Raw genomic sequence first — 26,037 nt, 5'->3', positions numbered from 1 at the left:
TTCACTATGGTACACCCAGCGCTCCATGACCAGGACCCCTCTACCGTCAAACACAACGTAAGTTCCACAGACCCACCTCGAATCTACGATCCCAAAACCATCAACTTATAAAAGCCCCTGATTCAAACGCACTAGATGGGCCGGTCGAGCCCCTTCGATACCGAGCGCCAGGGAATGGCGCCCTCCCCCCATGGCGTCCCGGCCGGTGTCATTTTTGCTCCCCATGCCGGGCCTTAACCGGCACTCTCCCCGAGTCCCCAGCCATGCTCCTCAGCCCCTCCCACTGTCATCTCCTCGGCACCCCCTGCAGCAGGGGGCCGCTCCTTCACCCGGGAGGGAGAGGGGGTCTTTTAATATATATTGAGGGGAATGGGGGTCTTTTTATATGTATTGGGGGGAATGGGGGTCTTTTTATATGTATTGGGGGGCTTGGGGGGATTTTTATATGTATTGGGGAGGGTTGTTTTTTATATATGGTGTGTGTGTGTCTGTATGTATTGGGGGGGGGGTTATATATAGTTACATAGTAGATGAGGTTGAAAAAAGACATACGTCCATCAAGTTCAACCTATGCTAAATTATGACAACAGATACTTTATCCTATATCTATACTTATTGATCCAGAGGAAGGCAAACAAAAAACCCCATTAAGGGGAAAAATTAATTCCTTCCTGACTCCAAGAATTGGATTAATCCCTGGATCAACATCCTTCCCATGTATACTTATTTGGTATATCCCTGTATACCTTTCCCATCTAAAAAGATGTCCAACCTTTTTTTGAACAAATCTATTGTATCTGCCATCACAGTCTCCATGGGTAATGAATTCCACATTGTAACTGCCCTTACTGTAAAGAACCCTTTAAAGAATATGTATTGGGGAGGGTTGTTTTTTATATATGGTGTGTGTGTGTCTGTATGTATGGGGGGGGGGGTATATGTATTGGGTAGGTGTTTTTTTTTATATGTATGGGGGGGGATTTGTGTGAGGGGAAGGAAATGAGTGAGTGTGGGGTAATTGAGGAGGGGGAGAGGGGGGCTCGTGAGGTGTGAAATTTGGGGGGGGGGGGGTGGCTCGCAATACCGCCGACACAAAATGTTTGTCGTGGGCCCCACAATTTCTATTGGCGGCCGTGCACATACCTGCTAATACACAGACATGCGTGGGATTTCTCCCGTCTCCATGGTAACCGCCCGTGATACAAAGTACAGAGGAAGTGAAACATTCGTGTTCTAGAATCCCACGTGGTCTCCGAGGGGCGGAGTCTGCGGCGAGGAGTGGGCGTGGTTTTGGGGGGGCACAAGCTCGCGCACAGTGGGCGGAAGCAGCTGGAGTTGTGGCTGTCACTCAGCTGCTGGTGTTTGCGTCTGAGCGCTATCTGATTGCGCCTCTCCCCGGGCCCGCAGCGCTCTCACTGCGCCGCTCCCCGCCACCCTCCCGGTGCTTCCGCTCGCTGCGCCCGCACCCGCCGGGTCAATGAGACGTCCCCGCAGCCCAGCGCCGGGCCCGGGCCGATGGACACCAGCGATCTGTTCAGCAGCTGCAGGAAGGGAGACATCTTCAGAGTCCGGTGAGTGTGAGCACACAGCCGCTGTCACTCACACAGCCGCTGTCATCCACACAGCCAGTGTCACCCACACAGCCGCTGTCATCCACACAGCCGCTGTCACTCACACAGCCGCTGTCACTCACACAGCCACTGTCACTCACACAGCCACTGTCACTCACACAGCCACTGTCACTCACACCACAGCCACTGTCACTCACACAGCCACTGTCAGCCACTGTCACCCACACAGCCACTGTCACCCACACAGCCACTGTCACCCACACAGCCACTGTCACCCACACAGCCACTGTCACCCACACAGCCACTGTCACCCACACAGCCACTGTCACCCACACAGCCACTGTCACAGACCCACTGTCACCCACACAACCACTGTCACAGACCCACTGTCACCCACACAGCCACTCTCACAGACCCACTGTCACCGACACAGCCACTGTCACAGACCCACTGTCACCCACACAGCCACTGTCACCCACACAGCCACTGTCACCCACACAGCCACTGTCACCCACACAGCCACTGTCACCCACACAGCCACTGTCACAGACCCACTGTCACCCACACAACCACTGTCACAGACCCACTGTCACCCACACAACCACTGTCACAGACCCACTGTCACCCACACAACCACTGTCACAGACACAACCACTGTCACCGACACAACCACTGTCACAGACCCACTGTCACCCACACAGCCACTCTCACAGACCCACTGTCACCGACACAGCCACTGTCACAGACCCACTGTCACCCACACAGCCACTGTCACCCACACAGCCACTGTCACCCACACAGCCACTGTCACCCACACAGCCACCGTCACCCACACAGCCACCGTCACCCACACAGCCACCGTCACCCACACAGCCACCGTCACCCACACAGCCACCGTCACCCACACAGCCACCGTCACCCACACAGCCACCGTCACCCACACAGCCACCGTCACCCACACAGCCACCGTCACCCACACAGCCACCGTCACCCACACAGCCACCGTCACCCACACAGCCACCGTCACCCACACAGCCACCGTCACCCACACAGCCACTGTCACAGACCCACTGTCACCGACACAGCCACTGTCACCGACACAGCCACTGTCACCGACACAGCCACTGTCACCGACACAGCCACTGTCACCGACACAGCCACTGTCACCCACACGCCCACTCATTAACGCCCCACTCACTGACACACCCTCTCTCTCTCACACCACCTCCCCTCTCTCTCACACCACCTCCCCTCTCTCTCACACACCACCTCCCCTCTCTCTCTCACACCACCTCCCCTCTCTCTCTCACACCACCTCCCCCTCTCTCTCTCACACCACCTCCCCCTCTCTCTCACACCACCTCCCCCCTCTCTCTCACACCACCTCCCCCCTCTCTCTCACACCACCTCCCCCCTCTCTCTCTCACACCACCTCCCCCCTCTCTCTCTCACACCACCTCCCCCTCTCTCTCTCAAACCACCTCCCCCCTCTCTCTCTCTCTCTCTCTCTCTCTCACCACCTCCCCTCTCTCTCTCTCACACCACCTCCCCCCCTCTCTCTCTCTCTCTCTCACCACCTCCCCCCCTCTCTCTCTCTCTCACCACCTCCCCTCTCTCACACCACCTCCTCTCTCTCTCACACCACCTCCTCTCTCTCTCTCTCTCTCTCTCTCTCACACCACCTCCCTCTCTCTCTCTCTCTCTCTCACACCACCTCCCCTCTCTCTCTCTCTCTCACACACCACCTCCCCTCTCTCTCTCTCACACACCACCTCCTCTCTCTCTCACACACACACACACACACACACACACACACACACACACACACACACACACACACACACACACACACACACCATGGGAAGCTCACTGAGTGGATCGAGCTTAACTTGTGAGGAGGCTAGAGGACAACTTCACTCCCTCTTGGGGTGACCGTAACTCACTGACTGCCTCACTCACTTAAGGATCAGCTTCACTTGTGAGAAAGAGGGTCTCACTCCTTTGGGGATAACCTTACTTTGCCCCATACCCATAGTGCTCTCAGATAAGCTGGTGCTGGTGTTATAGCGGCGCTTGTGTAGGCACCTCATTGCCAGGACACTATGTGGGTTATATTGGTTCTGTATCGGTATTATTACAGGGGGGGGGGGGGATATCGGAGCAAAACAGTGGCAAACTTCTGCCCCAAATCCATCAAGGTGAAAGTCAAACACCGAAAGGGACTTTCTGTTGAATAAATTGGTGTTGGATTTTGCCCCATTTTTGCAGCCCCTGTCCTTATTCTGCCCCCGGCGACCGCTCGGGATTTAGAGAAGTTACACATACTGTTTGACCCGTTATTTAGAGATGCATCAAAAACCTGCAGTTTATTTACCCCCTTTTCTATAAATCCGCCAGGGGCCAGTGCCGTGCCATCGGAGGGTTACAATCTGTTGTCACTCTGTCCTGCTTGGACAGCATCCAGGCCCTGTCATGTGAGGCAGCTGGGGATTTGAGATACTTTGTGCTGGGAAGGAACACTCTCTTCCCCCCCTTCTCCCCCTCTCCGTAACCCCCCCCCCCCTTTTTACTTTCGGACACTTGCGTAGGTCTCTGTGCTGTGGCTGTAATATTCTCCCCCCCCCCCCCCCTCCCCGCAGATACCTTGTGGAGCAGAGAGACGTGGAACTGAATGTGCGGGATAAGTGGGACAGCACACCCTTGTAAGTTGCTGTACATCGCTCTGTAGCTAGTACATTACTGGTCATGTGTCCAATATTTACAGGGACTGGTTATTAAATTCCTTGACCGGCCACACATATCCCCAGCCAGTGCTGATGGGCGTCATATAAATGACACAGAAAAATACAGTCTAAACAGTTCAAAAAAACTTGGGGAAAAAAATAAAAATACATTTGTTTTCATAAGCAAATCCCTGAATTGATGTGCCTGAACACCTCGGCATTATTGTTGCCCTAGTATCTTCAGGCTGCCACGTCAAACGGAAATTCACATTGAGCTATCGCTTAATACACATCGATCTGATCTATTGACACCGCGGTTATTTGCGTTTTGCGTTGGTGGTCCTTTCCGGGACAGAAAGGGTTACATTTCTTTATCCACGAGGCAAATTTGTAATACTATCGCCCTCCCGGTAGAATGTCCACACGTGGTTTATATGGCGAGTGATAACCCAGCAGCGCATGGACCTGTAATGACACGTTTTCTGTATTTCTAGTGTCATTAGTGGTTCAGTGATACTTTTTGATTGTCTGATCACCCCCCTCTCCCCCCCCCCCCTCCTCCTCCCTTTCTTCTCTCCATCAGATACTATGCCTGTCTTTGTGGACATGAGGAACTTGTGCGCTACCTTTTAGCCAATGGTAAGCAAGTAGTGGTACTGTGCCGGGGAAAGCTTGGAACATATTTTAGCCAGATTTATTCATTAGATTCCCAGAATCTCCGTGACTTTCTTTGGGGCCTGAGCTTTTAGCCACGCTGCTCCCACTCTTTGGAACAGTCTGCCTCATACAGTTCGAGAGGCCCCTCTTTGGGAATCTTTAACACTTGGCTCAACACCTACCTGTTTACCCCGGCATTTAATTAATGAGCCACATCCAGTCCGGCGTTTAATAGCTACAGCACCGTCCCATCCTGTGCTGCATCTTTTCTTGTGTGGTCTCCGTGGCAGATTTTCCGTTGGGCCCGGGGCGACAAAAATGTCCACCCCAATATACATTTGCTGCGCTCTCGGGCCTGATGGGGAGTCACTTACATGTGGCGGCCGCCTCCTTTCTGCCGCCCTCCTCCTCCTTCCGATTCGCAGCGTCAAATGACGCGGCGGATGTCACCAATGTGGCGTCTCATTGCCATGGCAATGGGACACCATGTGATATCACTTTGGTGACGCGGCGGGTTGGGAGGAGGGGCGGCCGCACTTAGGCACTTGCCCGTGCCCGCTGCCTGTCTGCCGCCCTGCTTCTCCTTCCCAATCAGCGTCAAAATGGCGTCACCAACGGTGACCATGGTAACGCGGCATCATGACGCTATGTGGCGTCATCTGACGCTCGATTTTGAAGCAGGGCGGCAGGCACAGGTAAGAAAGTCCCTTCCCATTAGGTCCGATTGGCTCAAGAGCCCGGCAAATGCTAATGGAGGTGGACATTTTTGCTGCCCCCAAATTTTGCCGCCTTGGTCTTGGGCCTTATGGGAAATCCTGCGTGTCACTAACTCCGTGCCACTGTCATTTACTGAATGACTGTCCTGCAGTTACTGTACAAGTCGTACCGCAGGCGCATAGGTCGGGAAATATAATGTAGTATGATTTAAAGCGTGAGATTTACATGCTGTGCCTCCAAATGTGGAACACTTTGGGCGCGTGAAGAAACCGGTGAAACGCGTCTCGTCAAAAGTACTATAACATTATTATACCCTGTTATATTCATGCTAGTAAATATGATTGTTTTTGTGCTGTGCAGGGGCGGCCAACTCCAGTCCTCAAGGGCCACCAACAGGTCAGGTTTTCAGGATACCCCTGCTTCAGCACGGGTGGCTCTCGCCACCCGTGCTGAAGCAGGGATATCCTGAAAACCAGTCCTGTTGGTGGCCCTGGAGTTGGCTACCCCTGGTCTTGTGCCCCCCTGTATTCCGCTCTGGGAATAGTTTACAAGCGCCGTGTCCTGTCCCTGAATACCCTGCGGGTGACGCTGGCAGTGATGGGGGTAAGCAGGGCCGGCTGGGATGTTTGCGGAGCTCGGTGCGGGACCTCGGCTCTCGCCTTCTCCGGCGGCATCTCCCCCCTGCATGCTACTGCCGTCACGGCTCCCCGACGGCAGATGGCGTCGCATCGTCATCATGACAACGAGGCATCACATTGTCATAGCAACGTGGCACCACAGGGCATCCCTTTGTCGTGGCAACGTGAGACTGCGTGGCGTCGCGTCGTAGCTGCGCGGCGCCATAATGATGGGGAGATGCCAGGGGCAGAAGGTAAGAGTGTTGCTGAGGCCCCGCACGCTTCCCTCAATCAGATGAATTGTGGGGAGATCACGGGTCTCTGTAACGGCGGGGCTTGGTGCGGTGGCACTGCCATGTCACCGCCCCGGGGGTTGAGTGACCGCTGTGGAACTGGAACCTGGGCCGCCCCTGCTTTTACATTGGCTGCTTCTCTCGTCCCATCTTTCAGGCGCCAAGTGCGAGGTGAACACTTTTGACGGCGAGCGCTGTTTGTATGGCGCCCTGAGCGACGCCATCCGCAGGCTGCTGAAGGAATACAAGCGCATCACGGCGAAGTGCATGCAGAGGGATTATTATGACGACTTCTTGCAGAGGTGAGCACGGCACAGGGAGAGAGCAACCGCCCCATTCAGTGCAAGCTTTTTTTTTTTTTACATGGGCAGCCCAAATAGCCATCCCAAAAAAACAGCACTTCGGAAACAATTTCACAATAATCTAACTATGCTAGAAGCAAAGATTTGGAAATTAATGGCCCAACAACATATTTCTTCGGGGCCTCTGAATGTTGAACTCTTTGTCAGTCAAGGGTTTTGGCCCTCCCTGTCCTTATCAATGAGCAGATACAGGTAGGGGGGAGAGGGGCTTTGCCAGCGTAAACTCTAGTTAAACACAGAATGGGTGTCATGCTGCCCCATCCTGCCATGTAAAATGTAGATTCGCATTGCTTAGCACAGGGGTGAGCAGCTTCCAGTCCTCAAGGGCCACCGACAGGTCAGGTTTTCAGGATATCCCTGCTTCAGCAAAGGTGGCTCAGTCGAAGACCTGTGCTAGAGCTGGGATATCCTGAATACCAGAGGTGGGCGATTCCGCCAAAATCCATTTCCCGGATTTTTACTGATGTTAAATCCAAAACCTGTGTTGCTGTGTAAAATCCGAAATGGATTTGGGCGGTTTTTAAAGAATCCGCCAGCTGATTGCTGAATTCTTCAAATCCGTCCACGGGTTGCCGAATCCCCGAAGTGTACTGGTAATTAATAATAAAAATGGGTGTGTGTTCCGAGCACGTGCGCTTTACGGCCTGCCTCAGAGGTACAGTCTTTTGTTCGCGCCGGTCGCACGGACTGTGGACGCGGCCTTGCATTGCACCAACGTGTGCGTTCTCTCTTGGTGCCTCGGAAGTTACGGAGTCGGATGTTTTAGCTCGTTCTGCGTGTCCCTCCTCGCTCTGCAGGCTCCTGAACAGCGATCCCTCAGTGACACTGTGTTCATCGTACACGGAGAGTCGTTTGGCGCTCACCGCTGTGTCCTTAGCGCACGCAGCCCATACTTTGCCGAAATGTTTGACACAAAGTGGAAGGGAAAGAAAGTAATTGCCTTGAAGCACCCGCTGGTAAGATTGGGGGGTGGGGGGGGGGGTGAGGATATTCCTATCACCGAATTAAGATTTGCTTGTGTGCGCACATTACTGACTCAGTCTGTATTTACAAGGAGGTGCGGGCTGGTTCCCTGCAATGTTCAGGTCGTTTGAAAACGGTAACAATTACAGATACAATGTATCTGATCTCAGACGCACAATTAGAGAGGGTTGGGGTTCCTTACAATGCATCTGATCTCAGGTGCGCTATTAGAGAGGGTTGGGGTTCCTTACAATGCATCTGATCTCAGGTGCGCTATTAGAGAGGGTCGGGATCCCTTACAATGCATCTGATCTCAGACGCGCTATTAGAGAGGGTCGGGGTTCCTTACAATGCATCTAATCCCAGACGCGCTATTAGAGAGGGTTGGGGTTCCTTACAATGCATCTAATCCCAGACGCGCTATTAGAGAGGGTTGGGGTTCCTTACAATGCATCTGATCTCAGACGCGCTATTAGAGAGGGTTGGGGTTCCTTACAATGCATCTGATCTCAGACGCACTATTAGAGAGGGTTGGGGTTCCTTACAATGCATCTGATCTCAGACGCACTATTAGAGAGGGTTGGGGTTCCTTACAATGCATCTCATCCCAGACACGCTATTAGAGAGGGTTGGGGTTCCTTACAATGCATCTGATCTCAGACGCACTATTAGAGAGGGTTGGGGTTCCTTACAAAGCATCTAATCCCAGGCGCGCTATTAGAGAGGGTTGGGGTTTCGCAGAATTTCACTTTATAATTATAGGGTTCCTTCACCAAAAAAAATTGGAAACCACTGCATGTGTCAAATGTCAGAGACCCAAAATATTTGCAGCCAACTTCAACAGCTCTTAAAACCGCGTATGCACGCCGGAAATATGTATTTTTACATACACCGGCCACACATTTCACCAACAGTACAAGTGTGCCGTCCGTGCACGAGCACAGCTTCTGAATCTCGCTGCCGGTGTCTTGCAATGTTTCTGCTTGTGATTGCCTTTTGTGAGTCTGCCGCTTTGTGTTTATATTTCTGTAGTGGATTATAGAGACGTTACCGTTTCACACGTGCAGTTAGACACCTTGTGCTGTGCAGCTCGGATCTGACCGTTGCTGACACGAGACTCTTTGCTGAGCAGATCGGTTAATAAGTGACCCGTTTTTGTCTTCACTGCAGATTAACCCGGCTGCCTTTGGCCCGATTCTGCAGTATCTCTACACTGGTAAGTGATTTCAGGGTATTTCATGTGTAATCCCTTTATCTGCCTGTATTCCTTTATGTACGTCATTTGGGAACTTTCTCCAACGTATTGCACCTGTCAGTGTTGCAGTGAGTAGAACCAAGGCTTGTGCTGCTGAAGACGCCCCCGATACATTGAGATGCGTGGGACTCCTGTATCCATCCAAATTGGTATAACATTCGTTGTGCAGGTTGCAGGAACGCTTATTAAAGCGGAATTCCCCCTGTTATTTTTACTGCGTCAGAACCTTGACATCGCACGGCGCTGGATTTTTTGCTCTGGGGCCCCCAGTCCCGAAATATTTACCAGAGAAGTCACCGGGTTTAAATCTCCCTCCCCGGCTGCCAAATCTTGCCAATAGAAATCTGCGAAATCATTGAATGGCCATTTTAAATCCCCTTTGGAAAGCCTTTAAGTAATGCGAAGGTAACTTCACCCATAAGTACCCGGGAGACCCCTGGAGCAGAACACGGTTTGGGTCACCTCTGGAGAAACCCCCCTGGTTTCATCCCAAAAAAGGAGGGGGGGTGTTGTTAATTAGGGGACTTTCTGCTTTATTGGTGAGTGTTACATTGTTGTGCACGTAAAACAAATGGCATTTCAGCTCTTTGGTATCTTTATCAGGGATAAAGAGGTAATTGGGGGTTAAAAGGTATTTGAGTTGGCGTTGTGAGACCCTGGGGCCCCTCTGCATCCTTCCTATGAGGCTAGCTCCTCTGCATCCTTCCTATGAGGCTAGCTCCTCTGCATCCTTCCTATGAGGCTAGCTCCTCTGCATCCTTCCTATGAGGCTAGCTCCTCTGCATCCTCCCTTTGAGGCTAGCTCCTCCGCCTCCTTCCTATGAGGCTAGCTCCTCTGCCTCCTTCCTATGAGGCTAGCTCCTCTGCCTCCTTCCTATGAGGCTAGCTCCTCTGCCTCCTTCCTATGAGGCTAGCTCCTCTGCCTCCTTCCTATGAGGCTAGCTCCTCTGCTTCCCCGCAGGCCGCATGGATATTGATGTTGAGCACGTGGAGGATTGCAAGCGCCTGGCCAAGCAGTGCCGCCTGCAGGACCTGATTGAAGAGCTGGAGGACAAGTGTAAAAAAGTGTACGAGTTTGGTACGTGTTCTGCAGGACCTGCCTGTGTGCCGTGTCCTGCGCCCCCCTCCCCCGGGAAATGCAGACAGTGGCTGAGCGGTCACAAGGCAACGGCTATTTTTATGGTTATCCCCGTGAAGAGCTTCCTATTAAAGTTGCGGTCAGTCAGACACCGGGATGAGTTGATGTCACCCAGGGGTGTCCAAGGGCAACCAACAGGTCAGGTTTTCAGGATATCCCTGCTTCAGTGTCTGAGCCACCTCTGCTGAAGCAGGGATATCCTGAGGACCTGTTGGGGGTGGGTGGGGCTTGAGGAGAGGAGTTGAACCCTAAAGCATCGTTAGAAATGGAAAACTACATTTTCAGTTATACAGGCGTCATTGCTATGACTTCCATTAATACACCCATAAAGAGTACTACAAGTGTAACCCATGGCTGCCTGTACATCGTTACTTGTGTTCTTATAGAGAGGTATGTGTGTACAGTATATCATATAATTTTTCACCTGGCAGTATCTTCCAAGCCCGGGACATGTGTGAAGGTGCTGACCGTCGGACCGTCTGGAAACTGCCGGCTGCAGGAGGATCTGGCCATTCTAGCAGACTGTGCCCTCCCTGCGGAGCTGAGGGTGAGTCCCCACCTGGCAGCGGCATTTTCTAGGGCACCCTGTATGGGGTGGCCCAGCTCACCATGTGGCTTAAGAAACAGTCACATAGTAACCGTCTGTGCTACGTTCTCACCCTAAAATGAGAAGGAGGGTTTCCTACTCGGTGAGCGCTTTTTGTGCAATCTTAAAGAATAACGTTACATTTTCATAGTTGGCCTAAAATTAATGACCTTGCGGGAGAGCCCTTCTTCCATAGAATGGGTTGGGTAAAACAAATACAACGGGGACACTTCATGAGCAATACCGGCCTGATCGCAGTATGTCCAGAGTGCAGCCAGGTGACCGGTGAGGCAGTGACCCGGGCACTACCCAAGGTATAATTATAAAGTTGGGGAGATGGTGGGGGGCGGGGGGGGGGGGTCTGTTGGTGGCGTTGTTGAACTCCGTTCGGACCCAGGCATCAGGTTTTTGGGTAAGCCACGTCATCCCACAGCGCCACCAAAAATGTGGTTTGTTAACTCTGCAGAGACAAAAGCTTGTTCCACGGCACCGATCTTATGCACAGTGCTGTGTACACTGCTTACAATCTAATGCATTGCAAAACGAACACGAGTTTTAGGCAAATGGAAATCTCACAAAAATCTGGTGTAGAGCTAAAAAAAAAAACACTTTTATGTTCTCCAGTGGTGAAGAGGTTAATTGGCGTAGCAAGGCTGTGATCCGCTGTGGCAAACGGAGCAGTTCTGGCTGTGTGCGTGGGAAGCTGGCACAGTCTGTGTCTGTGCTTGGCCGCTGTCAGTACGCTGCAAAGAACGCTCTCTAATCACATGTATGGGTTAAACGAGAAACAAAAAACCGTGTACTGGTCGCTGCCCGGGGGGATTCCTGCCATTTCGGAGCGAGAACCTTTTACCGCCACTGCACGAGCCCGGGCTGCAAAGAGCTATTAATGGTTTTAACGGCTAAATATAGCGCATCAGATGGAGTCGGGGACGGAATGTCCCTCCCGCGTGAGTCTGGCCGCAGAACGAGGACTCTGGGTTATTGGGATGTGGGGGTCAGGGCTGCAGAAGGTCTGCGTCAATCCCGCTACAGTCACCCTCTGTCATTGGGTAAGCTCCGGTTAAAGGCCTCTGGTCTTCTTAGGGTAGGGGAGTTGTAGTAACCTCCACCCCCTTGACCCAAAAATTAAGCTGCATTGTTGATGAGTGCAGAGCATCTCCCTTTACTGCCTGAAAATAAAACGTGAAGTCTGCATCTTGTCACAAAACCCCGAGATGCTGATTTCTGAAGAACCTTCGTTGTGTTTTTGGGGGTCTCCGTATAATAAAAGCTGATGGAGCCGGGGCGGGCAACTCCAGTCCTCAAGGGCCCCACAACAGGTCAGGTTGTAAGGATATCCCTGCTTCAGCACGGGTGGCGCAACCAGTGCCCACTCCTGTGTTAGAGGTTGGAAGTGTGTGGTCATACTCGGTCATATTTTAGATTACAGCACGTTGTTCCCGAGTGCAGTTTCCGCACACGTTTTCAGGACGGGTAGGTTACATTAAATAAACAGACCTCGCATTGAGAGAGAAATGTTCGTGTTACCGGTGTGATTTGTTTATAGAATATTAAGCCGCCCACATACCTTGTCAGATTGGGCTCCTTTACAATACATGAGAATAGTCATTCTGTGCATGTCGTCTCTCTGGCAGGTGGGGTTCGGGGAGCTGCCCTTCGACAGCACGGATAACTTCAGCAGTTACCCCGACGTTTGCTTCCAGATCGCAGGTTACAATTTTCTGTGTCACAAGGTAAAGTGTGTGTGTGTGTGTGTGTGTGTGTATGTACATTCACATGCCTGCAACCCTGTCTTTCCCCATTATCTTTTGCTTCCACTGCAGCCACCAGGGATTCTGGGAAATAACATGCAAATGAGCACACAGTGTCGCCTTTTACTTATCCATTATAACATGGGACCCCTATAAGCGTATGCCTGCCTCATTACACAGCTTTTCAGCACAGCCTGGGTTAAAGAAGTGCAGAGACAGTAACCCTGCTCACAGACAGCTTTCCGACCTTTTGGGGTCTCATCGGTGAGAGGTTGACACACATACACACACACGTGCACATACACACACATTTTATAAAGTGCATGGTGCAATGGGGGAACAGTAGTTCCATAAACAGGATGACATACAACATAAGAAGAAATGAATGCAAACAATACAACAGCTCCTCATGCCCTGTGCTCGTGAGCGCTATATATAAATATATTCAGATTATCACACAAATATGTACTTGCAGATTTTTGGCCACAATTCCCAAACACGTCTTCCTGTTGCTGTGATGGGTACCTTCCATTCAGTCTTTGTACCTCTGCCACGCTCCTGCCACGCTCCTGCCACGTGTGAGCTCACCGCGGCCCCCTCTGTCTCCTCTCTGCAGTCGTTTTTCTGCGGTCGCAGCGATTACTTCAAGGCTCTGCTGGAGGATCACTTCTGCGAGAGCCAGGAGCTGCAGACCCAGCCGAGTATCCCCGCCATCACCCTGCACAACATCACCGCGGACACCTTCACGCGCGTCCTATATTATATATACAGCGATGACACCGAGGTGAGATCTTCCTCCCACTAACACAGGGGTGGCCAACTTCAGGCCTCAAGGGCCACCAACAGGTCAGGTGTTTAAAGATATCCCTGCTTCAGCACAGGTGGTGCAGTCGTAGACTGAGCCACCTGGGCTGAAGCTGACTAGAGGGGCTGAGTGAGCCACCTGTGCTGAAGCTGACTAGAGGGGCTGAGTGAGCCACCTGTGCTGAAGCAGGCATATACTGAAAACCTGACCTGTTGTTGGCCCTTGAGGACCGCCCCTGCTCAATGGCACCTTATCCTCTCTACTGCCAGAAAGAGCTCTGCGATTGTGTTGCAGGCCCCTCTGCGATCGAAGTGAATACATAACTTAATGTGTGTAGGGACACACCCTTTATCCGCGAATTAAATGATCGTGTGCTTTATCTGTTTGATAAAACTGCGTTCCGTTCCATGGCCCAGCCTGAAAAATGAATATGAAACCGTTGAGGGAGTTTTTCCGGGGGGGGGGGGGGGGGGGGGAATTGATCTCCAAAATGACTGTTTTGATCGTTTACGTTTCCCGAATGACACACAAAAAAAAAATAGAGATTAATTTCAGAAATGTGGGAAGCTTTTTTTTGTTTTAAATCTGCTAATGCTGATAAAATGTAATGTTATTATAGTTATACAGGATATAAGTACGGTTTTCTGCATATTGGTATTAATGATGCTCTTTATTGACACGCTTTTTAAATTTAAATGTTTAAATACAAAAAAAAAAGCCTCAATGTGGTCACACAGTTTGCTTTAGGCTGCTACCACAGCACACGTGTGCTATGTATGTTTTATGTAGTTGGTTTGGGTTCTGAGCTTGTGGGGAAAGTGTGTGGTTGTAAATATCAACTGGTAACAATAGTTTGGAGGTTATAGGCCCACCCTCCCTAGTTTAAAGCTCACTCATCCCACTGTTAAATAGCAGGTCTTGTTATGCAGCTGTGCATGACCTGTCTATTAAGGCAGGGGTGCGCAAAATGTTTTTTTTTTGCTTACCTTGGTTCCAGCGACGTTTCTCCATGGCAACCGGCGTAAAATGACGCCGCTGGGTCACGTTGCCGGAGCCGTGGGGGGGTTGGGGGGCGCATGCTGGAGGGGAGACGTGGGGCGCATTAAGACAAGTTTGTGCACCCCTGTATTAAGGCATATCTCAGCCCCTTAGAGAGGGTAGGAGAGCTTTTTGCGGGTGCAGCGGTGTTCGGATTTGCAGAAGTGGAGATGCACCTCGGCAGGGTTTGCAAGCTTTAAACGCGTCGGTGAAAAAATGTAACTAAATGCCGCTCACTTCTGAGAAGAGACAGATACATATTTAACTCTATAATTTGTCATATTGGGTGCAACACTGCGGCTTTCTGGCTTCCGGTATATACGAGGTCACAATCCCAGTAGCGCACCTTTTTGCCACACGTATATGGCAGGTTTGGGTTCTGAGCTTGCGGGGTTCTGCGTGTTACCGTATTGCCGTTCGCGGTCACAAATAAAACGACGTGGCCCTGGAAGAGGAGTACGCGCTTTCCAAATATTTTATTTGTAATATTTCTGTGATTTTCGACTGTTTCCCGGGTCTCCTGCGCCCCTTTTCTGCTCGTAATAAATGTTGCGTTTTTAACACCCTGCTGTGGATACTTAAAATAAAACATTTTAAGCAGTTCTTCAACTTTCTTTTTATTCATTTTCAAAACATAGCATATTCATGACATTACAATATTCTGTCCAAGTGGACAGACACTTTAACCGACTTGCAACATATAACCGACGTGGGGGGAAGACAGGACATAGACAAATGTGGGGACAGGGAGGAAAAAGGGGGGGGGGGAGAAGAAGGAAAAGGGGGGGGGGGAATTAGGGAGGACTAAGAACTGTTTATCCTTCGTCGCTCTATACGGGGATTGGTCATTCTCGGCTTATTTTATTGTGACTCTCCCTTCCATAAGGATTGAGGGTTTCCCTTGTATTCCCGTCTACTGATATGAGGGTGATTATTAGTGCGTCCCTACGTCCGATCTGTCTTTTACGCTGCTCATCCAAAGAGAACTCATTTTACCCTATCAAAGCCAGACGGTGGCATTGCTCACCCCGGGGATGTCTGTCTGGGCTAGCCATGGTAGCCAGACTTTTTGGAATTTTGAGCCAGTGTCATTAACCAAGCTTGTTAGCTTTTCCATCTGGCATACAAACCAAATTCGATTTCTAATTTTGTCTATTGATGGAATTGCGTTCTGGTTCCACAGTGCTGCAGTCTCACATCTCATAGCTGTTGCAAAATGCGTTATTAGTTTGTTTCCCGAGCGTGAGACTTCGTCTGTGGGTTTGCCTAGTAGGAACAGCCACGGGTCTAGCTGGATTTGGAGGCCCAAGATCCTCTGTAGCCAATCTTGAATCTGTTGCCATACCGGCATGAGCTTCGGGCAGGACCACAGCATGTGTACCAGATCCCCCTTTAATACATTTAGCTAGTCTGGTTGGGGTGAGGTACCACCTCAATAACACCTTATATGAGTTCTCCTTCAATGTTGTGCAAATGGAGCTACTTGCTGCCGCCTGAAAGATAGCTTTCCAGTCCTCGTCCTCTAGTGTTTCGTGTAGATCCGCTTCCCATTGGTTCATAAATCTGGGTCTATTTGTGTCGTCTTTGTCTGAACCGACCACCTTTCTGTATAGAGTGGAGATCAGTCCCCGCGTGTCTGTGCTCCTCACGCAGAGCCGTTCCAAATTCGTTAAGGGAGGTCTCACCGTGTGTGTATTGTAAAATGCCCTGACCTGGAGGTATCTAAGAAATTCTGTGTTAGGGATGCCTGTTTCCGACTTTAATTGATCAAATGTTTTAATAGTGATGTCGCCCTCCAGGTCTTTCAGTCTATTAATCCCTAATTGTTGCCAGAGTTTGAATTTTTCCCCCTCTAGCCCAGGAGCAAAATCCGGGTTACCATACAGAGGAGCCATATATGTATGGTTAGAAGTCAATGAGCCGCTATGTTTAGACCCCTCCCAAACCGAGAGCGAGTTGAGCACCGATGCCAAAGGTTCTTTTATAGCTTTCACCCTTGTCCTTGGGTACCAGATTAGGTCCCTGAGCTCCAGTGGGGCACACAGCTCTCTTTCTAGTGCCACCCACCTTCGTAGCCCTGGGTCACCGTGCCATTGTGTAATTTGTCACAACTGTGCCGCCTTATAGTAGGACAACACGCATGGCACTGCCAACTCTCCCGCTTCTTTGGGTTTGTGCATAATAGGTGCTTTGACCCTCGGTTGTTTGCCTTTCCATATAACTTTAGTAATCGAGTTTTGTAAATCCTTGATCTCTGATCTCACTACAGGTTTCGGGAGCGTTTGAAACAGATAAAGTATCCGGGGGAGAAAGTTCATCTTAACGCTATATATATGCAGCCCAGCCATGAGATACCATACGCCGACCAGTCGCTTAGTTCCTTTTTTAGAGTATTCAATAAACTTGGATAGTTGGCTTGATACAGGGAAGCTATATTTTTTGTGAGATATACCCCCAGGTATTTTATGGCCTTGGGTCGCCATTTAAACTCAAAATTGAGCTCTAGTAGTTTCTGCATCTCGTTGGGGATGTTCAAGCCCAACGCCTCGGTTTTCGTCTGGTTGATCTTGAAACCAGAGATCTGATTGAACCTCCCCAAGAGCGCAAACAGATTAGGGAGGGAGGTGAGTGGCTTGGTAATCATCAAGATAATATCATCTGCATATAGCGCTAACTTGTGTTCCTGCGAGTGTATCTGTACCCCCATAATGTCTCTATTTCTACGTATGTGTGCTGCTAATGGTTCGATGCACAAGGCAAAAAGCAGGGGAGATAACGGGCACCCCTGCCTCGTCCCACTTTTAATTGGAAACAGCTCTGAGGGGAAGCCTTGGTGCATCACCCTCGCAGCCGGTGCTAAGTATAATGCTTATATTGCCCTGAGGATCTTTTCCCCGAAGCCAAATGCCCCAAGCGTCGTCTCCATGTATGGCCAGTCGATCCTGTCGAACGCTTTCTCCGCGTCGAGACTTAACAGCAAGCTCCGGACTGTGTTGGTGTTAACAAAATCTACTATATCAATTACTCTTCTCGTATTGTCGGCCGCTTGTCGATCTCTAATAAAGCCAATCCGGGTGGATCAGATCCGGCAGGACGACACTTAATCTATTGGCCAATAGTTTAGAATAAATTTTGACATCCGAATTTATCAATGAGATCGGCCTATAACTTTGGCAATTTGTGGGATCTTTTTCCTTTTTGTGTATCACGGAGATTGACGCCTGGAGCATCTGCTCCGGGAAAGGCTCGCCTGCCAAGACCCCATTGTATAACCGGAGCACGTGCGGGGCTAAGATGCCCATTTTAAGCAGTTCTATTGGTCCCAGCGGTATGTTGTGAGATTACCATGTACTGTAATTGTTTTACTCTTCATGTAGATTGTAAGTTCTGTGGGGTAAGGGAGTCTCAGTACACGTTGGTTCAGTATCACAGTTGGAATGTTGGTTTTGAGGGAAATAATCTAATCCACCACCAGGTGGAACCAAAGGGTCACATACAGCTGATGTATTAGACGCAGGGGAGCGTAAACTTTTTCAGCATATTGGGGTGGAGAACCCTGGATTAGAGAATCAAGAAGAAATGTGAACATTTAAGGCCACATAAAATTTTTTTAGCTTTAGCCCAGATTTGAAAAAGGGGTTGGGGGGTGGGGTGTGTGTGTGTGTGGCGGGGTTCTAAGGGGGGAATCTAAACACTTAAGGGGGGGGGGGAAACTGTGTGTGTGTGTGTGTGTGTGTGGCAGGGTTCTAAGTGGGGAATCTAAACACTTAAGGGGGGGGGGAAACATTTCTTATGAATAAATAATTAGAATGGCTGCCAATACATTATGTGAGAGAATGAACAGTTGCATCTAAAACTGGTTGCAATTTGTACGCATACAAGATGTCTGCACTACGGTAAAGGATGGTAAGAATCACTGTAGAAAGCATTAAAAAGGCTTGTGACGTTCCATCGATCAAAAAATGTCATGTTTAAACTCTTCAGTGCGAGAGAATGAAGCGCGGTGTAGAGTAGTTTTGGGGGTTTGTGCTTTGAATCTTCCGGTCCGGATGACCTCTGCTGACCCCCTCTGTCCTGTCACCGTGTCTCAGCTGTCCCCAGAGAACGCATACGAGGTCTTGTGCGTCGCTGACATGTATCTGCTGCCCGGGCTGAAGCGGCTGTGCGGGAAGACGCTGGCGCAGATGCTGGATGAAGACAGCGTGGTCGGGATTTGGAAGGTGGCAAAGCTTTTCCAGCTGACGCGTTTGGAGGATCAGTCCACGGAATACATGGCTCGGATCATCGAAAAGGTACCGAGGATGTGGACCCTGCACGGACAGGCGCAATCTGGGGACTATGTGAAGGGTGTGCATCAGAAAGGGTGACAATGACAGACTGAGGGACGTTCTGCGTATGGAGTGTCTCATAGCAGGTGTCTGACGCAGACAGGGATGACCTACAGACTATGGACGGTGCATCTGATAGGCTAGGGTTGGCCAACTCCATTCCTCAAGGGCCACCAACAGCTCAGGTTTTCAGGACATCCCGGCTTCAGCACAGGTGGTGCAGTCTGATTGAGCCACCTGTACTGAAGCCGGGATGTCCTGAAAAGGGCCACCAACAGGTCAGGTTGAGGACTGGAGTTGGCCATCCCTGGAATAGGGCAACAGTGACACAGAGGGGGACATGGAGAGTATGCGTTTCGTAGCCAGGTGGCGTGAATGCAACGTGACAGTGACATGAGGCACATGGTTGTAGAGAGATGCCACTGTCACTCTGCTGAGTCTGTGGAAGGGACAATCGGGTGACACAGATTAAAAGGGCTGTATGGTTACTCTGTCTCCCCCACTGTATGCAGGGACACTGACACAAGCAGAGCGGGTCTGTCATGAAGTCTGTCTCTCCCCTAGTAGAGTGACACGGACGGAACCAGCTTGTCTGTTCCTCCACCACAGGATGACCAGGACACCGACTCAGCACCCGGGTCCCTCTGCTTGTCTCTGTCCCTGCAAGATGACATAGTGACACAGACAGAATGGGCCTACCAGGTCTGGCCTTACCATGACACAGGGAGAGGGAACCGTCCGTCCTACCACAAGTTGTTGGCAAAGGGTCATGTGACTCATGTAGTCCCCTCTCCCTCCCCCCCTACAGCTGGTTGAGTCGGAGGAGTTTGCCGCCGCGGTGCAGGAGGACGCGGCGGCCGTGGAGGAACGCCAGGAGACTGACTCCATCCCACTCATCGATGACATCCGGTTCCACATCACCAACAACGTGCAAACGTACAGCGCCATCGAAGAGGCGAACCAGAGGCTGGAAGCGCTGGAGATGCTGCTGGCCAGTGTGGGCCTGGAGTGCTGAGCCCAGCAGGGACAGAACACAAAGTATCACTGCACCGTGCAGCACGGGAGGGTCCGGAGCAACGCCGGCTGATACAGTATCTCCTGCAGTGTACAGTGATCCAGAGCACAACGCCCTCCAGTCAAATAACTCTCACTTGGAGAACTAAGCCCCCAAAAGGTCTATTGTAGCCTCCTTATAATTAAAGCTGCTGCCCTCCTTTCATGTGCTGAAACCATCTCCAAACATTAATTGCCAGTTGGGAATTGACAGCACTAGATTGCAAGCTCAGTGGGGAAGGACTTGCCTGTTGTTTTTGAAGGCAAAGTAGTTGGCAGCGGCACCATTAAATGTAAGTGTGGCATATCTGGTAAAAGGTCTGTTTTATTTGGGGTATTCTCCAAGTGCAATGATGTCTGGGTTCGAGATACTCTGTATCATCCGCGTGCGGCATGTTCAACCTGAGCATAAGCTTCCCACCTCCCAGTCCCAGCTGCATGATTACTCCCCTTCAGCCGTGAATGACAAAGTATCAAGCATCTGATAGGAGTGCAGTTTAGCACAAAATAGGATTTGCTTGTCCGTCCCATGTAAATAACGTGTTACCTGCAGCCCAGCCAGGAGTCCGGGCCACGTTTTGCAGACGCCCTCTGGCATAACTTTATTGCCTTCAGTGCTTGTCAGTTTAAAGCACATGCAACCCGACTTCCATTTTATAAACCCAGCGATCTCTGCAGCTGCAGACGCATCCCCCATTAGGATAGGTGCGTTACTTAGCTCTTCCCACCTTTTGCTTTTATATACCACTCCCCAAATCGCTGACGGATCGTCACCCGGAGGGAGAATGAGATGAGCCCGCAGAGCAGCCTGGAACATAACGTAGCTCTGGCAGGCACGGTAACACGGCATACGTAACCCAATAGTTTGTGTCACTGTCCGAGGCATATAGGTGATGGGTTACCGTCGGGTATTGTGTAATAACCCTGCCAGGCGTCACTGCTTTCAATTGCTCTGAACAAAAGGCTGGTGAGGGAAGTGATTAATGTAATACATTAATCTGTTAATTGAACCCCACCACACGAGTCCCTGTACCCAGCACAGGAAATTTACCGACAACCCGGACAGACCTGATTTCTTGTTTTTAAAGCTTACATAGACAGGGAGATGATCCCACAGAGTTGTAGGTTTTTGGGAGGGGAATGGGGGGGGGTTGTTAGTTTTTTGGGGTTTGGGTTTGTCACAAAAAAAAAAAAAATAATAATTACAGTTGGGTCGAAAGTGAAAGCCGCCGCATCCTCTCCCTATGACGCAACTTTCCATTTGACGCAGGAGCGAACCCTGCTTCGTGTAGTTGACTGGTGGACAAACCTGTTTGACCTGGATGGGGGGGTCCCCTGCAGTCGGGGGGGGGGGGGAGGGGAGAAACGCAAGCAGGCTTTATATGTCCCTTTTGTAATTTCGCACATTCTGTTTCCTTGCGAGATGCATCAAGGCGGCGCTTGCACACACGGGGCGCAGGTGAGCAGTTTGAGAGAAGTGTGGATGGGGTAGCAATGGTTTCCCCGTTGATACAATGTGTCGCCGTGGGTGGGACAGGGCTCGGCTTTGGTCCCCAAGGTGTATTGTTCTGCATCTCTCTGCCAGTTGGGGGTCCCAATGTCTCATCTTTTCATTGCACCAGGTGCTTCCTCTAACATTACAGGCTGCGGGATGTATCAGACGCTGCTTCCTACCTGCAGCGCAGTCACACTCTCCCTGTATGTATCCATCAGACTGCAAACAAATGTTTCATAAATGCATTTTCCTTGTTTTTAAACAAAAGGAATTCATCACCTGTCTGGCATATGGAGTACATGCAATGGGGTTTTTGTAGGGGAAAGGGAGATTTTCTACCCCCCCCCCCCCCCCCCCACTACAATAAATAATTAAGCTTTAAATAAAAAAAAATGTTGTAGGAAACAAAAAAACACTTTTTTACAGTTGGTATTTTTGTCCCATTTCTCATAGTTATAGAATTATGTGGAGTTTCCTGATGATCTGTCCCCCACAAAAAAGGTGCCGGAACATTGGTTTCCCCCCCCCCCCCCCCCCCCAGAAAATAGCCCTGTGTATAGAAATGCACACACCATTTATGAATATCCTTAAAACCTGACCTGTTGGTGGCCCTTGAGGACGTGCGTGCGTGTGCAGAGAGATGCTTTATATGGATTTAATAATTTCCGTACCCCCTTTGTGCAGGGCTTGTCTTTCACTAGAGGGGTTACTGCACCTAGGATAAAAGGTGCAAAGAACCTCCCAATTATTATACATCCTGGGGAAATTACAGCTTACCCAAAACCCTGTGCTTGTATTAGGGCGGAGGTCTGCACGTGTTCATCAAATGCTACTTCATTATCTTAATTATCACAAGTGCAGCTTTTGTCTTAAAGTGCCGGTGTGTTCTAGTTACTAATTGTGCAGTATTAGAGAGGGTTGGGGTTCCTTACAATGCATCTGATCTCAGACGCGCTATTAGAGAGGGTTGGGGTTCCTTACAATGCATCTGATCTCAGACGCGCTATTAGAGAGGGTTGGGGTTCCTTACAATGCATCTGATCTCAGATGCGCTATTAGAGAGGGTTGGGGTTCCTTACAATGCATCTGATCTCAGGCGCACTATTAGAGAGGGTTGGGGATCATTAGAATGAGAAGGTGACCACATAAGGAAGGGAGCTCGGAGCAGCCTAAAACAGTCTTTAATTCTCCTCTGAGGTTGGTGTGGGCTAACTAGAAATATACAGGAGGGGATAAGAGAGAGTTCCATAACGGCTTAGTGTGCCTACTGCGTGGTTCACTTACACCCCCCTAACAAACTGAGACGACACAGTTTTGTGGAAGTAAAAATGGTCACAGCTTTATTGTTTTAACAATACCTGAAAATAACTGTCAGCCATAATCTTAGTCCTTTGTCATCCCTATTCTCGGTATCTTCCGGCGGGGGGAGCCCTCCTCCACCCGCCCTAATCTACCGTCCACCAGGAGAGACACTCTCCGCCGCGAGAGACACTCTCCACGGTCCCCGTCTACCGTTCACTGGGAGAGACACTCTCCGCCACGAGAGACACTCTCCACGGCCCCTAGGTCCCCCTTATCAGAGCCGCCTGGGCCTACCCGCATAGGATAGCGCCCAGCTGCCTAAGATTGGTGCCAGGGGTACAGCGCCTGACCGCCTGCGTCGGCGCCTCCAGCCCGCACAATCTTTTCAGGGGGACCGTTACCTGGCGGCCCATCCGCATCGGATGGAGCCCCATTTTGGGTATTCACGGTGTCCCCACGATGACTGGCCTGACAGTTCCGCCAAAGCTGTAACGATGGATCTGCTAACAGATTCATAAGATATGGTTATATACAACACAACATTACATTCTCACGGGGATGGGTGGGTGGGAAAACAGAATCAGTGATCAGTTCCTGCAAGCGCTGGGCTTAAATAGCCCGCCCCATTAGCCCCTCCCCTTGTTGATTCGCGCGCAAATCCACCAAACCTCGTGGTGGGGGGGAAGGAAAGGAAGGCACGTTAAGTACCCCCTGGAGGCACGGAGCCATTATGGTCGCGACGGCCCCATTTTGGGACCTCTGCCTCTCTTTGTCTCTAATAGTTTAACCACTTAATTGCACGAGGGCTAGCATAGGACACAGTGCAGCAATAGCCTAATACAGCGCTACAGGTCGTCACCGCTTTAAATCAAACTATGTGGAACCATACCCTGTTAAGTCACATTTAAAAAAAGGGGTCCCCGGAGTGAAAGGATTAAAAGCCCATCTTCTTCATTCATTAGGAATGAATTCAGTTAAAGACTTCCTATTTCTCATCGCTTTTATTTTTTTGTAACCCCTTCAATGCCCAATAGCTGATCTCCCTAACCTGTCTGCAAGCCGAGTGTTTCACGCAAGCCACAGCCTAATAAAAACACCTCCAACCTGTACATGTTCTAAACTTGCCAGGGTGGGCAACGCCAGTCCTCCGGGGCCACCAACAGGTCCGGTTTTCAGAATATCCCTGCTTCAGCACAGGTGGTGCAGTTGAAGACTGAGCCACCTGTGCTGAAGCAGGGATATCCTGAAGACCCGTTGGGTGGCCCTTAAACTGGAGTTGCCCACCCCTTGTTCTAAAGCAATAAAATGTGTACAAATCTTCCTCTGCCTTTTTCTTTTCATTTTGCAAACGGTCTGCTGGCTAATTAGCAGCCAGAGTGAGAGAGAGCTGCTGGTTATTTTTAAAAAGCTTGGATTGGATCCCTGCGGTTCCTCCGAGCCTCGGCGCCGCTGAAACCTGCTTCTCTGCTTGAAATCTCCAGAATAGAAGCGTGTTCTTATTCTTCGCTGTTCCAAACACAAAGTATCTTTTGCTCTTTGGCTGACAGGGGCCAGCAATGCATTGAATCGCAAAAATGCAACCTGTGATCATGTCTGTATTACCTGCGCCTTTGGTGTTTCTTATTAAAATGTTGTGTTTTTTGGGGAGTTTTTTTAATGTAGAAATGACAAAAACATCTGCCATGGTTCTGGGGAGTCTGCTCAACTATCTGAATCGTTCCCTTTTATAACGTGAGCTCATATACATTACATGGGGCAAAGTCTGTGTGACGCTGGGGCATGCCTGCGCAAACTGGGGAACGCTCAGGCCACACAATTGAACGTTTTAGGAGAGCAGAATAGAAGGCACTTTTTTTGTTCAATTCCATAGGGACGTCTTATGTCCCATTATATACAGTATACTATTCTAGCTCCCACTCTATTTGAGTACCAAACTAGCTACAAATACAGCTAGTGTTTAACTAACGCTATAAATCTGATATACATGGTGTCCCACACAGTTCACTATTATTTAAGAGAGGTAAGCCCAGGTCCTATTTGGATGCACTTGTCTTTTTCTGATGTCGCAGTAGTATTTTGGGAGTTAAAGGCATAAACATACTAATGTACAATGAGACTTGCCCAACTACCTACTCCTCTACGGGGATTTGAAGTATATATTTTATTATTATTATTTGCACTATTGTCACATGATATTTCTGATGTAATAAAATGTTGTTATTTTTGATTTTTAAACAGACCCTATTTTTCAGAGAGAGTTTAATTATCCGTAGTATTTACCTACTTCAGCTAGTCCATAGTCGTAGAGTGCAAATTTGGAGGGTCGTCTTTTGATCCCCCGGGATGAAACGGTTTAACTATGCGCTTTTTCCTCCACTGCACCATGATCCCAATTTAACGTGTTAGGAGAGCAGAATAGAATGCACTTTCTTTTTTTGAACACTCAGGCCCCCAACATCTGTGATATGGCAGCAAGCAAAGTCCGGATATCCTTCCAAGTGTGAAAGAACATCATTTAATGAAATAAATGGTTTTTAATTTTTGCAATCATACTGGTTCTCCCATCCCCCCCCCCCTCAATACCAGATTGAAGCAGGGGGTCATTGTCATTGAATCCCATTCATTTCAGCTCGGGGAAACCCTGGCTTCTGGATACTTGCCTCTAAAAGGGGGTGCCGGTATCCCCTGTAATTTAAAGCACCGAAGCTTTGAGCTTTGAAACTCTGCCGTAATGTGAACCCTGGGGTGGCTACCGGCACCTACTGCGGTGGTAAGTATCTCCGGAAGCAGGGGGTCCCCCGCAGCTGCAATTATCGGGGTTCAGCTTGAGACCCCCTGCTTCAATCTATATAAGACTGAAATAATGTTTGTGTGTGTATTTGTGCCCCCTGTGATTGGCCGGCTGACGTCACAGCAGGGCGTACCCCCTCACACCGCGTGCGCCTCTTGGCCTCACTTGGACTTGGCAGGACCACACAGTGATTACTTTGCTACTCCTAGCCACGCTCCTCGCCTCTCCGCTGCTAATTTCACCCTTCTACCCGCTCCCTCATCTCTCCCCCCCTCTCCCCGCCCCACCCCCGGTCACTGCGCTCCACGCCACCAGCGCACACCGCCTCGCCACCAACGCGCCGCCTTCCTCCCCCGCCTCCATTCGCCTGCGCCTGCCTGCCAGGGGCGCCGCACACACGAACCTCTGACCTGACTGGGACGCATCACCACTACCAGGTAACAATATGCATACAGCTACGCTACCATAACCTTTTCCAAAAACGCCGGGGAACGAACGCCGGGGACCGGGGTGGCATGCAGGGGGGGACTGTGATGTCAAGTACAGGGAGGGGACAGTGATGTGGGGTGCAGGGGGGGTAGTGATGTGG

General features: G+C 50.2%; 1 protein-coding gene across 1 annotated transcript; it reads left to right on the top strand.

The window, feature by feature from the left end:
• Positions 1 to 1,290: 1,290 nt before the first annotated feature.
• Positions 1,291 to 20,177, top strand: ABTB1 (ankyrin repeat and BTB domain containing 1). The gene is made up of 13 exons (XM_075574577.1): positions 1,291 to 1,571; positions 4,211 to 4,273; positions 4,878 to 4,933; positions 6,736 to 6,880; position 7,093; positions 7,738 to 7,896; positions 9,074 to 9,119; positions 10,120 to 10,236; positions 10,728 to 10,843; positions 12,520 to 12,618; positions 13,253 to 13,420; positions 18,571 to 18,771; positions 19,616 to 20,177. Exons 1-13 carry the CDS (start codon positions 1,516 to 1,518, stop codon positions 19,820 to 19,822), a joined length of 1,434 nt encoding a protein of 477 aa, XP_075430692.1. The 5' UTR covers positions 1,291 to 1,515; the 3' UTR covers positions 19,823 to 20,177.
• Positions 20,178 to 26,037: the final 5,860 nt, after the last annotated feature.

This window comes from Ascaphus truei, chromosome 17 (genome assembly GCF_040206685.1).
Source record: "Ascaphus truei isolate aAscTru1 chromosome 17, aAscTru1.hap1, whole genome shotgun sequence".
NCBI lineage: Eukaryota > Metazoa > Chordata > Amphibia > Anura > Ascaphidae > Ascaphus > Ascaphus truei.
The sequence above is the reverse complement of the archived record's forward strand: the minus strand, read 5'-3'. Positions and strand labels throughout refer to the sequence as shown.

Coding starts and splice junctions, on each gene's coding strand:
- ABTB1 (XM_075574577.1), top strand. CDS start 1,516: ATGGACACCAGCGATCTGTTCAGCAGCTGCAGGAAGGGAGACATCTTC. Junction 1,572..4,210: donor GGAGACATCTTCAGAGTCCG/GTGAGTGTGAGC, acceptor CCCTCCCCGCAG/ATACCTTGTGGAGCAGAGAG. Junction 9,120..10,119: donor TCTGCAGTATCTCTACACTG/GTAAGTGATTTC, acceptor GCTTCCCCGCAG/GCCGCATGGATATTGATGTT.